The sequence below is a fragment of the Misgurnus anguillicaudatus genome, chromosome 18, assembly GCF_027580225.2.
Source record: "Misgurnus anguillicaudatus chromosome 18, ASM2758022v2, whole genome shotgun sequence".
Classification (NCBI taxonomy): Eukaryota; Metazoa; Chordata; class Actinopteri; order Cypriniformes; family Cobitidae; genus Misgurnus; species Misgurnus anguillicaudatus.
Genome location: NC_073354.2, coordinates 9,422,839 through 9,438,632, shown reverse-complemented (window position 1 = coordinate 9,438,632; position 15,794 = coordinate 9,422,839). Strand labels below are relative to the sequence as shown.

The 15,794-nt window shown below is 39.9% G+C and overlaps 1 protein-coding gene across 1 annotated transcript; it reads left to right on the top strand.

Moving 5' to 3' along the window:
• Positions 1-1,287: 1,287 nt before the first annotated feature.
• On the top strand, positions 1,288-9,629 carry LOC129428915 (G-protein coupled receptor family C group 6 member A-like). The gene is made up of 6 exons (XM_073855451.1): positions 1,288-1,732; positions 1,841-2,129; positions 2,821-3,576; positions 3,749-3,946; positions 4,022-4,229; positions 8,644-9,629. Exons 1-6 carry the CDS (start codon positions 1,422-1,424, stop codon positions 9,627-9,629), a joined length of 2,748 nt encoding a protein of 915 aa, XP_073711552.1. The 5' UTR covers positions 1,288-1,421.
• Positions 9,630-15,794: the final 6,165 nt, after the last annotated feature.

Here is a 15,794-nt window from a genome sequence, read left to right as displayed (position 1 = left end):
CCTCGGACGAGGGAGCTGCAGCCTGACGCCGATGGCTGTATTATTAACCAGTAAAGCGACACAATCTCATTGAGTTCCTCATATGTTATAAATCATCAAACTCTTAAGCGTTATAACCACAAATAGGTAAGTATTATAATGTACTGTAAATGTTGTTATATATATGAGACAATACAACATATTATAAGGTTTTTATTAAAGAATGATGCTTCCGTTATGATGCAATTAAACCACCCTTTGTTTTTATAGAAAGTGTTACCCATAATACCACAATAGTTGTAACTAGAGGTCTACACGGGTCCAAAAAATCCTACCCGATCAGACCCGTAAATGTGCTACACTGAGCCGACCCGGACCCGTCTGTTGTTTTGAAAGCTGGACCCGGAACCGACCCGGACCCGTCTATTATTTAAAAGCTGGACCCGGATCCGACCGGGAAGACACAGACCCGACCGGCAAATATTCTTTAGCTAAATGTTAGGATATGAGTCAATAAACACGTAGCGAAAATTAAACTTTTTGTCTTACCCATAGAAGTTAGTCTTCTCCCTCCTTGTACCTGACTGTGTGATGCACAATCCTTATTTCCAAGAAAGTTCCATCCATGTCATCCTCTCTTGACGATTGAAATGTTTAATGCTTATTCCAGCTTTAAAAGTATTAATAACGCAGTTTTACATTTGTTGTGTATTGGGTCAACTTGCTTAATAATGTTTGCCCATTTGGATTATAATAACAATTGCTCGTTCAGTGCCATGGCTGCTTTCATTAGCTTTACTTTGCTATCATCTCTGTGCTCTTTGAGAAGAGTCGCGAAAACTTTAGATATAACAGCAAGACGGTCAATTTATAATATTATTATAAAAATTAGAGAAGTCAGGGCAAAATGGGCGGTACGGCGGAATAGGTCCCGCCTTCTAAATAAAAGACCCAATTGTCAAAGGTAAAGTCATTGCGTCTCACTGCAGAAGCTCTTGACTGGAAGCCAGAGAAACATTAAAAGAGCACATGCGCGTTAGCTGCCTGGTTGGAGCAACCAAATATAAACTTTTTAACGCAATTTTAGCGTCATAGAAAGATGTATGCACATTTCATCTAAGTTTTTGTTGCTGTTTTTGAAATATTTTATTTAAATGTGAGTGTGTGTTCTCCGAGTCCGATCGACCTCGGGTATTACCCACAATGTTAAACAGACCCGGGACCCAAAGTAATAGATTGAGACCTGACCCGGACCCGGCTGATCATTTAAAAAATGTACGGGTCCCAGGTCTTCGGGTCTCGGGTTTTCCGTGTAGACCTCTAGTTGTAACCACCACAGTAGACATTACCAGTGCAATTGTTGTACTGTCAAATGTAACAACAAACGCAAAACTGCATTCTTTTAAAGGCTGAGAAATGCAACCAAGCAGGTTGATCTCAGAATGCTTCTAGTAAACTCTTTTCGTCTAAGGCCACCTTTTAACTCATGTCACAAAAACAAAAAAGTTTTTAAGAAGAAAATTGCTCATAGTAGTCTATACATTTTCAACATGAAGTCCTGTACCTCCTGTCTCTATGTCTTTGTAGTGGGGTTGATCATAGGTTTGGATTTGTTGGTCCATTGTGACATAACTGATTCTCTGAGTGGAGCTTACCTGCATGGAGACGTTAACTGTGCAATTTTGTCATCTATTCACTCAAAAGTTATTAATCTTTACACGCGAACACGTCCAGAGCCGTTCATCTGTACTGAGTAAGTAAACAACCCAAACTCTTTAGCAAAATTTCAAACACTGCGTTATGTGTACATTTGAAAATTAAAACTGTTTTGCTAACGAAATGCACTTTCTTTAATCACCAGTTTTGATCTGATCCCATTTGTACGATCGTTGGCTGCCATTCACACGATTGAAGAAATCAATAATTCTTCATTTCTTCCGGGCATTAAGTTTGGATATGTAGTCTGTGACCCGTGTTCATCTCCTACTAAAGCGCTGCATTGTCTGGAACACCTATTGGCTATAAACGGATCTCTGCCGGTTCTCTCTGACTACTCAGATTTCAGGCCGTCAGTAAAAGCGCTTTTGGGAGAAAACTCTGAATTATCTATCGCTGTTGCCAAACTCCTCAGCCTCTACTTGTTTCCTCAGGTAATATACAGCTCTAGCTTTACCTTAATTTAAGTGAAAGTTTTGTCATTATTTACTTACCTTTATGTCATTTCAAATATATTCTTCATTAAAGAATCCTTATTCAGCTTTTAACAGTACATAGTAAACACGTATGCAAGCTTAGAGGGTATCTTTATTAACTAATCATCTTTTTCCTTCACCAAAGCTCCCAGGGAGACACTCACTAGGACATTATCAATAAATAACTTCTTAAATTTTGGTTTGTTCCTCAAATACAGTTATCGTAAGCCTTACAGTATGGCACACAGATGATAAAACTTCTTCAATCATAATAAATGATATAGGTCATTATACACTCTCAGAAATAAAGGTACAAAGGTTGTCACAGGGGCAGCTTTCACCCTTCAAAAAGTACAAGTTTGTACCTAAAGAGTGCATATTAGTACCTCAAAGATTTTGATTCAAAACCTTTAAATATCTGTACCCAAATGGTACAAATAAGGATCTTTTTTAAGTGTACCATCTGTACCTTTCATTCTGTGAGTGTATGGCGAGTGTTAAAACTTAATTTGTCTTCCACAGAATTAGAACAGCAAATGTGTTTTGATTATCTCTGTTACGCTGTTCAGTAATCCCAGTTAAGAGCAAATAAGAGTGTAAATCAATCAATATTGGAAATTATTTATGCAGGTTCTCTTTCTGTTAACAGATCAGCTGTACCTCTTCTTCACCAGTCCTCAGTGACAAATTGCGTTATCCGTCTTTCATGCGTGTGATTCCCAATGATGTCCACCAGACTGAAGTGCTGGTCAAGCTAATGACCCATTTTTCGTGGGACTGGGTCGGTGTGGTTTATGGAGACGATGACTACGGTAGAGCAGCTCACCAGAGTTTACTGGAAGAGGCCAAGGGAAAAGTATGTTTCGCCTTTGAGAAGGAAGTAACGCACTACTTGGACCACGTGGATGTTGATAAGCAGGTCAAAGATGCTGTTGACAGTATACAAGCTTCATCTGCCCAGGTTGTGCTTCTTATTCTAAAGCCACAGCTGGTGGAAAAGATCTTTAAATGGATGATTCAAACCAACACAAGCAGAATCTGGATCGCGAGTGATGTCTGGTCCATGTTCGGTCCATTAACAAAGATGCCAGACATAAATAAAGTGGGTGATGTTTTCGGCTTTTCCTTCACCATGGGAAATATACCAGGGTTTGAAGATTACTTGAAAAATGTCAGGCCAACACCAGGGGCAAGAAATGACTTTATTGAAGAGTACAAAGAGTTGCGACTGAACTGCTCCATCTCACCTCTGAACTGCAGCGTAGATGAATTGCTGGGTGTGGTGGACCTGAGAGAGGTTTACAGTCAGAGAGTGGCGATATACGCGATAGCTCATGGTCTCAAAAAACTCCTTAAATGTAACGAGACCTCCTGCAACGGCGATATCAACTTTCCACCTTGGCAGGTGAGATTTCTCAGATGTGAAGATTATGCCTAACATGTAACGTGTTATAATTTGATGTTCTGTTGTGTTTTTGTAAGTGGGTAGTTGACGCATAGAATGTCCATTCGATTTTCAACATCAAGATGTCAGGTAAAATATGGATGCATATAAATACAGTTTTTTTTTCCTGCAGCTTGTGGAAAGTATTCGCAGTGTGAATTTCAAACTTGATGGCACTACACATTACTTTGATGAGAACGGGGACTTTATGGATGGTTATGACCTCATACGGTGGAAGAAAACTGATGTTGGACGAATTATTGAAGTTGTTGGAAAATTTATCTTAGAAAAAGTACAAGTGGAGCTACTGAATGAAATCCAGGAGTTAACCGTGAGTTCTGTTCTCCACAATTGATGTTTTCATCTATATAGTATATCAATAAAGATCATCTCTTGTGTCCTGCAGTCCTCAGTTCAGGCCCAGTTTAAATGCTTAGAGTCCTGCAGCCCGGGCAGCAGTAAGAGCGTGACAAATAATTCCTGCTGCATCAGCTGCATTGTTTGTACTGAAGGAACTTACACTAATAAATACGGTAAATCTATACACATTCCTCTTACTCAGTTATCTTTCTGTTTCATCTGGCTAATGAATGCACACATAAAGAAAGTAAGAGGTAAAATACTGATTGAAGAAGAAATTGTGTTAAGTGATGTGAAAGACAAGAAACTAATCTAACTGACTGGCCGATGTAGAAGTGTTCCCTGCTGAAAAAAACAGCATACCAGCAAGACCAGCATATGTTGTGTTTTGGTGCGGGTTTGCTAGTGAACACCAGCTAAACCAGCAACAAACCAGCATTAGCACCAGCTAAACCAGCATTAGCACCAGCATCACATGCTGTTCAGCATATGTTGTGTTTTGGTGCTGGTATGCTGTGACCACCAGCTAAACCAGCATAGACCAGCATAATTCCCATGCTGGTCCATGCTGGTTTGATGCTGTTTATTTCAGCAGGGTTTGCTTGGGGTAAAGGTCAAATAAAATATGTAAGGAATAATTGATGATGGGTCGTTGAATTATTTGAAAATAATGCACACCCAATGTGGTTATGCGGCACATGTGAAGCAGAGTTACAGAGCGGGTGTGCATTATTTTCAAATAATTTAAAGGAGCGTCAATTATTCCTCTTATACCATGGTTACCATAGACATTGCTCTAGTTGTTATTTTAAGGCATTTGTGAGGTCAGGTGTGTGTTTTACTGAAAAAAAAATTATCAACACCTGTTTAACATTTCTCAACCAATCAGGTTAAAGCATTCAACAGCCATGTGCTATAACACTCATTAAAAAAGTTCACACATTTTGATACTTACATTGTCATTAATACATTGGTGTGAAAAGTGTTTTCCTCCTTCCTGATTTTTTATTTTTTGCCACACTTTAATTTTTTAGATCATCAAACAAATGTAAATAAATATTAATCAAAGATAACAGTTTTTTATAAATTAAGGTTTTTATTATGAAGGGAAAACAAAATCGAAACCCACGTGGCCCTGTGTGGAAAAAGTGCTTGCTTTGTTTTCCCTTAAAGGAGCCATGAATCAAATACTCAATTTTAACTTGATAATTTGTTATATAAGAGATCATCATTCCTAAATGAACATCCTGCAAGTTTCAGAACTGAAAACAGACGTGCTACTGAAATATAACAGTTTTTGGCACCAAGCCAGTATAACAGCCAAGTGAGGAATTAAGAGAAATATGATGTCAGAGTAGAATTGAAGCACCTCCCCGAACCCAAATACAACAACCACTTTTGTAGCCCCGCCCACAGCTTCACGTGACACACGTGTGTCTCAATCAGTAAACATGTCTTTAAAGATTGTCAAATGTAACCAAAATGATTTTTAAATACATTTTTTCTGAGAGACTTTTATTTTGACGCTGTAATCTGTTATGATAGAGTAACCATGGAAACAGAGTTTTCGTTTGTGGAAGAACCGTCTATGGGAAGAACACAGACGCTGGATAACGGAGGCTCAGAACATAACATTAGGAATGCGTGGTTAAAGTTTGTTTTTGAAGAAGTTCCAGCTGGCATTGGGAGTGTTTGTTTACTTTGTGTACCGCGGATTCATTTGTTAAGAAGTCAATGCTGAATGAGAGAGACTGTGATTAAAAGCACCACTAATATTGGATCTGACAAAAATGACATAGCAGTATACACAGTAAGTAAAACATTTTACTTTATTTAAGTTATTGCGTTTCACTATTGCTTTGTTAGAAGAGATCGCTTGATATGTCCTGTTGTTACAACCGTGTCTAAACACGTATGTTTGACAGTTTTAATTTACTATCAACATTAAACGATTAATAAAGGTACAAACAGTACGGCTGTTATATAACGGTAGAGATATACAAAGTTAGTAATAAGGAAGGACTTACCAGCCGCGATTAAGATTCTGATGCCCGCTTACTGTGTTGTATATGGTAATTTAGTCAAGTTGCATTTGAAAGGTTCAACACTCAACAAAGCTTTTTTATCATATAATTGTTGTATGTAACATTACGTGTATGTAAGAGAAACCTCACAAGCACAATAGAAATATACAAAGTAGGGGTGGAACGGTACACAGAAGTCCCGGTTCGGTTCGTACCTCGGTTCAGGGGCCACGGTTCGATTCACTTTCCGTACAATGGAGGGAAAAGCAAAACAAAAATGAAGAAGGCATTTTTTTAGTACTTAAGATAATCTTAAAAACATAGGTGTCCTTATCAGTGTTATTTTGAGATGTCATGAAGAACTGACATTAATTGTATATTAGCAGGACAATTTATCTCCTACTTCTCAGCGTGAGAAATACAAGGTGTGGCGCCGTGTGAACTGACTGAAATGCGTGTGTGTCAAGATGAATGCGTGAGACTTGAGAGCCCCGATTAGATGTATTTCTACTCACATACCTAACAACTGCTGAACAACGCCGACGCGCAGTCCTCGTCTTTTCCACCACTCTCTCACCTGTACTATTGTAACTGACTGGAAAACTGAAGTTTTGCCAAACTTGCGATCTCAAAGAGGCTGGCGGAGCGTGTAACTCTTGTGGAACACCACTTGCCATCCTCGCTATCGCTGCTCACTAACTGACTGGACCGGACTGGGGTCGACCTGACAAAAAACTGCAGAGTGCCAGAATGTAGACGGGCTCTGATAGAGCGCATACATAGGCGGAGCTCAGCTGCATAGGCGCCAATCAGAGCTTCAGAGCTAAAGCGGGGCAACAGATTAGCTGTCCATAAAGAACCCGCGTATCTAACAGTAGTTCCGCATTACATTAATTATTTTGCACGCAAGTTTTTTTTATTTTCATACCATGTATTCTCCGTTTAAATTCATGCACCGAACCGTGACCCCCGTACCGATTCGAAACGAATACATGTACCGTTCCACCCCTAATACAAAGTTATTGATAAGGATTTATCAGCCGCAGTTTAGATTCTGATGCACACTTACTGTGTTGTATACAGTAATTTAGTCACGTTGAGTTTAAAGTTTTGTTTATACTTTACTATACGTATTGTCATTTATGTGTATCATCTTTAGCACCCAGAATCTTTTGTGGTCCAAACATGTGTGTTCGGCTGCAATTTTTTACACATTCATGTTTTTAAAACATTTCCCCACATGTAATGACGGGGAATGAACCTGTCCAAACATAGCTGTGGGTGTTTACGTCCAGGTCTTCCATGCGATCCACCCCTTCAAACGTACCATTTCTCCAGAGAGCCAGTAATCCATATTACCAGACATCCCAACCTGCAAAAAGTCATTTCAGGGAGGTATCCCGAAGCCCCCTACCCCCCCCCCCCCCCCCCCCAAAAAAAAATAAATTAAAAAATTAAGGAGGACAAGGATATGACATTTCAAGATATAAAAGCATAATATTAATTTCTAGAGGCCTATGCAATTATTGGTAACACTTTACTAGGTCTCATTTGTTAACATTAGTTAATGTATTAACTAACATGAACTAACCATGAGCAGTACATTTGTTACTGTATTTGCTAATCTTTGTTAACGTTAGTTAATAAAAATACAGCTGTTCATGGTTTGTTCGTGTTAGTTCACAGTGCATTAACTAATGTTAACAAGATTTGAATAATGTATTAGTAAATGTTTAAATTAACATTAACAAAGATAAAAATGCTTTATAAATGCAGTTCATTATTATATGTTAACTAATGTAGTAAACTAATGTTAGCTAATGAACCTTATTGTAAAGTGTTACCCAATTATTTGTTAATTATTTTTTTACAATATGTAGATCACTTTTACTATTTATATAAGCTGCTTATAATATTTATATAAACTGTTTTATTTATATTCTATTGCAACTTTAAGCAGGTCTAAGGAGTTTGTTGTTTTCATGTAGCCTTGGCAACTAGTAGCCAGCCTGAAAAATATGCACATGATATTAAACTTGTTGAACTCACCTTCGGGAGAACTGTATATATCTATGTCGGGAGAAGAGATAAAAGCCCGCCCACGCTGACAATTGATTGGTTGATTTACCGGAGCAGGCCAATCAGAATGCTCTCTGTCTTACATGCGCTTAATGAGGCATACTAGCACACACACACAAGGTCTCCCCCTCCCTCTCTGCCGTGCGCGTGCTACTCTTTCTTGCTCGCTCTAGATTCCGGGAGATTTTAACTAATTTGCGGGCATCAGGGAGCCGCTATCAAAATGAGGGAGACTCCCGGAACTTCCGGGAGACTTGGGATGTCTGCATACAAAGTAGCCTATTACTTATTGCTTTTTGAAGTTTTTGAATATAAAAACCACGCAAACATCATAAGTAGACATCAGACAACAGTATAAAACAATAAAATCGACAAATTCACCACCCCTTTAATAATAAAAACCTTCATTTAAAAACTGCATGTTGTGTTTCCTTGTATTATCTTTGATTAATATGTAAATTTGTTTAACGATCTTAAATCAGAAAGGGGGCCAACACTTTTCACACCACTGTATATTGTTCAATCCTAATTCAGATCTGATGTTTGTATGTGACTTCTTTTACAGATGAAAGCAGTTGTCATAATTGTCCAGATGATCAGCACTCACTAGAGAATGCAACTGAATGCAAACCATTCGATGAGAAGTATCTCTTCTGGTCTGAAGCGTATCCAATAGTTCTGTTAGTGGCAACAGCAATAGGCATCATTCTAGTGTTGACTTCATTTATCATTTATCTTACACACAGAGACACATCAGTAATAAGAATGGCCAATGTCAAACTGTCTTGTTTTATGCTGCTGGGCCTGAAGGTTAGCTTCATTAGTGTAATCATGTTTATTGGCAGGCCAAACAAACCTCTGTGTCAAGCACAGCAGGCCGTGTACGGCCTCGGTTTCACTTTGTGCGTTTCAAGCATCCTTGTTAAAGCCTATCACACCTTTGTGACATTCATGCACTTGAATCCAAGCACACAACATCATCTTAAAAAACTCTACAAGCCACTTATAAATGTATTCATGCTTATCACTTGTCAGGGAGTCATCCTGTTGTTCTGGCTGATTTTCGACTCTCCTGATGTAAAGAGTGAGTGGCCTGGAAGTGGAATGGAAAAGTATGTCATTTGTAACGAGGGATCTATTGCAGGTTTCGCAGTCATGCATGGTTATATTGCTCTGTTGGCCCTCATTTGTTTCTTTCTTGCCTTCAAGGTCAGAAGAGTCCCACAGGATTTTAATGACACAGGATCCATTATCTTTAGCATGTTGATTCATCTGTTTGTCTGGCTTTGCTTTATTCCCATTTACATTAATAAGAACCAGACGGAACAGAAACACATTGTTCAGGCTTCGGCCGTTCTGGTCTCTAGCTATGGCATAATCCTCTGCCATTTTGTCCCTAAGTGCTTCATAGTCCTGTGCGATTTGTCTGGGAACTCAAATTCTTCCAGGATGGGGAGGTCGAGTAGGCGTGTTGGACACCACACAGAAAGTGCAGACAATATTGTGTTACCTGAACAAGGCCACATCACTCCGACCTCAGGTATAGCGTAATCTGTGCAGACAGTTAGCACCCTTTCTAGTGATGTTACCACCAGCACTGTACATACTGTGGGTTTATCAGAGTAGCATAGAGACGGCACTATAAACTCAACACAAAGACACAACAACAGATTCAATTTAATTTTAACTATATAGCGCTTTTCACAATTGGTAATTCTTTCAAAGCATATTTACATTAAAAGAAGCAGGGGAAAATCAACACAAAAAATCAACAGACAATATAAGTAGCAAAATACAGCGACTATGAATAAACTTTACAAGCGAGCATATTAATAATGTATAGGATACAAGAGGGCGCTAAGTAAAGCCAAAGTCAGCTGATTTCCCTGGGAGGTTTTCCTTTTTTAGGATGAAAACCTCAGGGAGGAAAAAAAGTCCTAGGAGGAAAAAAAAACCTTGGGAGATATATATATGGGATGTAAACGGATAACAAGTTCCGTCGGTGGTCGTTGGTCAGGCATCGGCTGGGCATCACGTTGAAGGATGGCCAGTAAATCAGTGGTGTGTTGACCTCTACGGCAGGCGGAACTGGGTCTATTTATCTCAATGTCCTCAGGTTCAAGGACGAGACAGGGAGAGAGAAACAGAATCCTATTAGCGTAGGGGCCGTTCGCAGGTAATGCAAGTGTCATACAGTATTGTGTTTTAATATATGCTCGGTTCCAGACAGGCTAGCTATTGCGGCATTAGTAATATTACCCAGACAAGTTATGTGAATGCTTTGTTTCGTACAAGCGAACTATTGCGAGATAAGTATAATTCACTAGACAAATTATGTAAATGCTTTGTTAAAGAAAAAAGTCTTAAGTTTAGATTTAATGTGATCGACTGTGTCTGATTCTCGGACATCAGTTGACAAATCATTCCAGAGCTTAGGGGCTAAGTAGGAAAAGGATCTACCACCTTAAGACACTTTTGATATTCTAGGGATAGTTAAGAGACCAGAATTTTGCGACCGCAATGTACGTGGTGGATTGTATTCTAAAAAATTAATTCTCTAAGATACGAAGGTGCTAGGCCATTTAAGGCTTTGTATGTCATTAATAGTATTTTAAATTGTATGCGATATTTGACTGGTAGCCAGTGTAAAGATGCCAAAATTGGACTTATGTGGTCATACTTCTTAGAATGAATAAGCACTCTTGCAGTGGCGTTTAGTGGCAGATGTTAAAAGGAGGTCATTTGTAACTCTAAGCACTGCTATCTCTGTGCTATGCTGGGGCCTGAATCCTGATTGGAACTTTTCATATGTACTATTCACTAAGAATGTGCATAGCTGGCTTGTCACTACCTTTTCTAATATTTTAGAAAATAAGGGAGTTTTGAGATTGGTCTAAAGTTATTAAGACTGCAGTTTGAAAGCTGTTGGAACGTATCCTAATTCTAGTGATGAGTTAAAGATATTTAGTACTGGGTCTGACACTACAGGGAATACCTCTTTAAGTAGTTTTGTGGGAACGGGGTCTAATATACAGGACGATGATTTGGATGACGTTACTAATTTAGAGAGCTCTTCTATTGTAATAGCTTTAAATGACTCAAGATGTTTGTATGGTAATCTATTGTTAAATGTACTATTGGGTGGAGTGTTGGCTACTTGCGTAGCTTCAATGTTTTCCCTAATAACCGTAATTTTGTTAGTAAAGAAGTTCATGAAGTCATTACTATTTGTGTTTGCTATAGGTTTAGGTTTGTTCTTTGTTTCTAGTCAGTTTTGCAACTGTGCTAAAGAGGAAACGAGGGTTATTGTGGTTCTCTTTAATTCTCTTTTTTCGAATCGGAGCAATGGCATCCAGCATGCTAGGACAAACGTTGTTCAGGTTTTCTATTACAATATCCAGATCTTCACTGTTATATGAATTAAATTTTAGTACAGATTTATGGTTTAGTTTAAATATTTTTTGTATATTGTAACTACACCACCCCCTCTCCCCTTTGATTGAGGTGCGTGTTTATAATAATAGTCTTGTGGGGTGGATTCGTTTAAACTAATGTAATCGTCTGTTTTAAGCCAGGTTTCTGTTAAACTGAGTGCATCCACGTTTTGGTCAGTAATTATTTCATTGATAATAGGTTCTTTATTGGTAAGTGCTCTAATGTTAAGAAGGATTTTAAATTTGAGTTTCATCTGGTAATGTATTGTTTTCTAATTTTAATAAGATTTAATACGATTTGTACGAGACAAGGTAAACAGTGCTCGGTATTTGTTTGTTCGAGGAACAGGCAAAGGTGAAATGTGTTGAGACTCTGGGAAAATAGACTCTATGTGCTGGGATGTGATCTTGACATGTCAAGGCAGCTAACAGACGGATAAGTAAGCCGATCTGCCTGTTCCCTGACCTGGGCCCTGGATAGTCAGACAATATCACAAGTAAGACTACTGGTCAGATTTCTAGAGAGTATAGCACTTCCTTCCGGGGACGGACGGAGGCCATCTCTCTTTAGCAGGTCAGGTCTCCCTCAGAAATGCTTCCAATTGCCTATAATCCCTACGTTATGCTGAGGGCACCACTTTGACATCCAGCCGTGAAGAGACACTAATCTACTGTACGTTTCATCCCCCCAGTAGGTGTGGAGGGGACCAGATCATATTGCATTGTCTGACATTGTTTTTGCAATTTCACACACCTCTTTAATAGTATCTTTGGTGATCTCCGGCATGCGGAGTCTGGTGTCATTCGTGCGGGCGTGAATAACAATCTTAGAAAACTTACGTTTAGCATTAGCCAGCAATTTAAGTTTGGATCTAATGTCAGACACTCCCAGTATACATTCGACTATGGTGGCTGGTGCCTCAATGTTAACGTTCCTGAGAATAGAATCTCCAATAACCAGGGCACTTTTAATAGACGTCTCAGCCGGTGTATTGCTGAGTGGGGAAAATCTGTTAGAAATTACTACAGGACCGTTAGTTGGGCCCCGGACATGACTATGCCGCCTGAAAGTCACCCAGTTAGTCAGCCACCTTGACTCTGAAGTCGGAACCGAGCCATGTGTAGTACGCTTAACACTAGGCGCACCCGAAACAGTGTTTGTAACATTAACATTAGCGGTCTTAAGCCGAAAGTATACTAGGGACATCCGCGTGCAGCCCAAAATTGGAGACCGCGCGGACCTCGTGTTGGATCTGCGAATGCCAGGCATCAGCTCCTCCACAGCTTCCCGCTCTGGTGAGGACAGGTCTGAAAAGCATACATTGGATGAATCTGCCATTAGATCGACAAGGAAGGCAAATTTACAGTAAGCAGACAGTGAGCAAATGCAAACTTCACCTGGCACCGTTTGTTGATGCTAGCGGGCTATATGCTAACACTGGGTGTTTACTAGTGATAAATCGTTTCACTTATTAATACTGTTCAATAATCGTATTGGTAAAGTATTCCTAAGATAAACTAGTAAGTTATATTATATAGATAGGAACAAGATAGTAAGAAAATAGGATTTAGATGATGAACTCGATGGAGCTCCGATGCACGCAGCTGTGTTGCCCCTCTATCTCTCTCTTGCATCTCTCTCTTGCGTCTCTGTCTCTCTCTCTCTTGCCTGATAAAGTGCATGCACCTAAAGGACTTTTTGCATATCATTCTGTTATTCATGGCCATATTTTTGGTCAGCTGACTGCACTGCAAAATTGATTAAGAAATTGTATGATCCGAAAATTTTCTTCTGCTCGCATTAAATCTGAGGCTATAATATGCAACATCCTTGGTCCTTTGTCAGAGGAAGAAATTCAGCATGATTTGGACAAGCGCATCTTTGTCACATTAACTGTGGATGGGTCCAACCATAAAGACTTAAGATTGTTCCCTTTGTTTGTTTGATACTTCAATCCACTAGAGGGTGTAAAGGTCAAGATATTTGAATTTTCATCTCTGTCAGAGATGAAAATAAACTTGCCTTGCATTGGATTTGCACTTAGGCAAACTGCAGCTTTCCATCATACACTGGAGATAGTACAAGACAATATATCTGCCACAGAAGTGGCTTTGCACATTTATGATCTTTGCAGGCTAGACTTTATTTTTGACCTGCTGAATATAGTGTGTAAATGTGTCAATGGAATTGACCCGGAGCCTTGGTTGATGACGAGATCAAAGTGCACTCGATGCAAGGCTATAAAATAGATGAGCACCAGCTGTGTCATCAGATCATTGTTTGAAGACCAGTCCTGTGACATCTACAGTACGGCAAGACAGCGCAGCATCTCGTTCTGCTTATTCAGGGAACAAGGTTACACTCAAGTAATGTGAGAGAATTTGGGAGATTCATATTGCATTTATATGCTGTACTTTTTTTATTATCATATTGTTTCATATACTGAGTGTTTTCATATCTTAAAGTTGAATATTAATGTGTCTTCTGTCACCTGAATAGAACTGTTTTGCTGTTAAGTTTTGGTTCATCAAAAGGACACTGAAGTTCATCACAAGTGCATTGTTAAGTTTCCAAGAAAAGTGCAGTGGCATTGAAACAAAAATAACTTGCTCTGTAGCAACAAAGCAAACCTAATTCCTAATTGGTGAAAACTAAAAGGTTGAAAACAAAAAAACAGACAATTGGTCTGCTCAAATTAGCATATGTGACAGAAACAATTAGTAGTTGATGCTATGAAAAACATTGAGTCTGGGTTTTAAAAGGTGTTAAAAAAACAGGAAATGTGTGCGTTGCAAGCTTGCAATGAAACTATAAGAATCGGAATTGGGGGTTTGGAGAGGCAGTTCAGCTGTCATATCTCTTTGATGATCATCAGGCTGAGCCAGTATTGTGTTTATGCTGTCTAGATACAATTCTTTAATAAAACAAATTATTTTACATATCTCTCTACTGCATCAATTATTCCATCTGGAAAATCCATGACAGTAACCTCACCATTCTCTATCAAAAGCTTCTCTTGAAGCTGCGCTGCTAAGCGCTATGGGGAACGACAATACCCACGCTGCCGTGCTTGGAGATGTCTGGACCCCTTACGGATGTGTAAGTGTGCGCACAAGGACCGCAAGGAAATCTCAGACATAAATAACCAAGCTAATAATAGTGGATGTGTGCGGAAAGTATGCTCCTGCCACCTCACAAACACCTATAAGTAGGCACCCCTCACTAATAGTAGCAGTGGGGGATACCCCTTTGTGGAACAAATGGTTTAGACAACAGCTTGTGATGTTGACTCAAGGACATGATAACCTGGAGTGACATGAGCATCCAAGCTATAAAATCTTATGAACGTATGCGGAGAGGACCAACCCACGGCATCACAAGTGCTCTGTAAGAAGGCCCCTTTTACTAAAGCAGTAGAGGAGACTACTCCCCTGGTGGAGTGGGCTCTCAGACCTGCTGGTGAGACTTGACCGTGTGCCTCATAGGCAAGAGCAATAGCATCCCTAACCCAATGTGATATGGATTGCCTGGTGGCCGCAGCACCTCTGTTGCGGCCCTCAAAACAGACAAACAATTGCTCTGACTTACGCCACTGGCTAGTGCGGTGGACATAGGCCTGAAGAGCACGGACCAGACACAACCTATGGCATAACTCCTGCTCCGGCGTAGCGAATGGCGGAGGACAGAAAGTCTTAAGAATGACCGGATGTGCAGTCGAAAAGGGAACCTTAGGCAGGTAATCAGGATGCAAAATCACCTTCACCATTCCTGGGGCAAAATCTAGACAGGATGGCGAAACCACCAGAGCATGTATATCCCCAATTCTTTTTAAAGAAGTTATCGCCATAAGAAAAAACATCTTTAGTGTCAGAAGTCTATCAGACGCTGACTCTAGAGGTTCAAATGGGGTCTGAACCAGACCCTCAAGGACTATAGCTAGGTCCCACGAAGGAATCTTAGTTCTTGTTGGAGGCCTCAATCGTTTTGCTCCATGAATAAAGCGAGCAAGCAGAGGATGCCTCCCGAGCGACGCCCCATCCACCAAAGTGTGGCAAGCTGAAAGAGCGTATAAAAGGTATAATTCTTTCTAGTGGAGGGAGCCCTAGCACTCAAAATAGTCAATAGTCAATAAAATCAGGCGACAAGCCCATGTCCCTCAGTTGGTACCCTTCAGGGGCCAAACATGGAGATTCCACAGGTCAGGCCTGGGATGAAATATCATATCCCCCGCCTGAGACAGAAGGTCCCTCTTCTCCGGAACTGCCCATGGCAAGTTCGCTA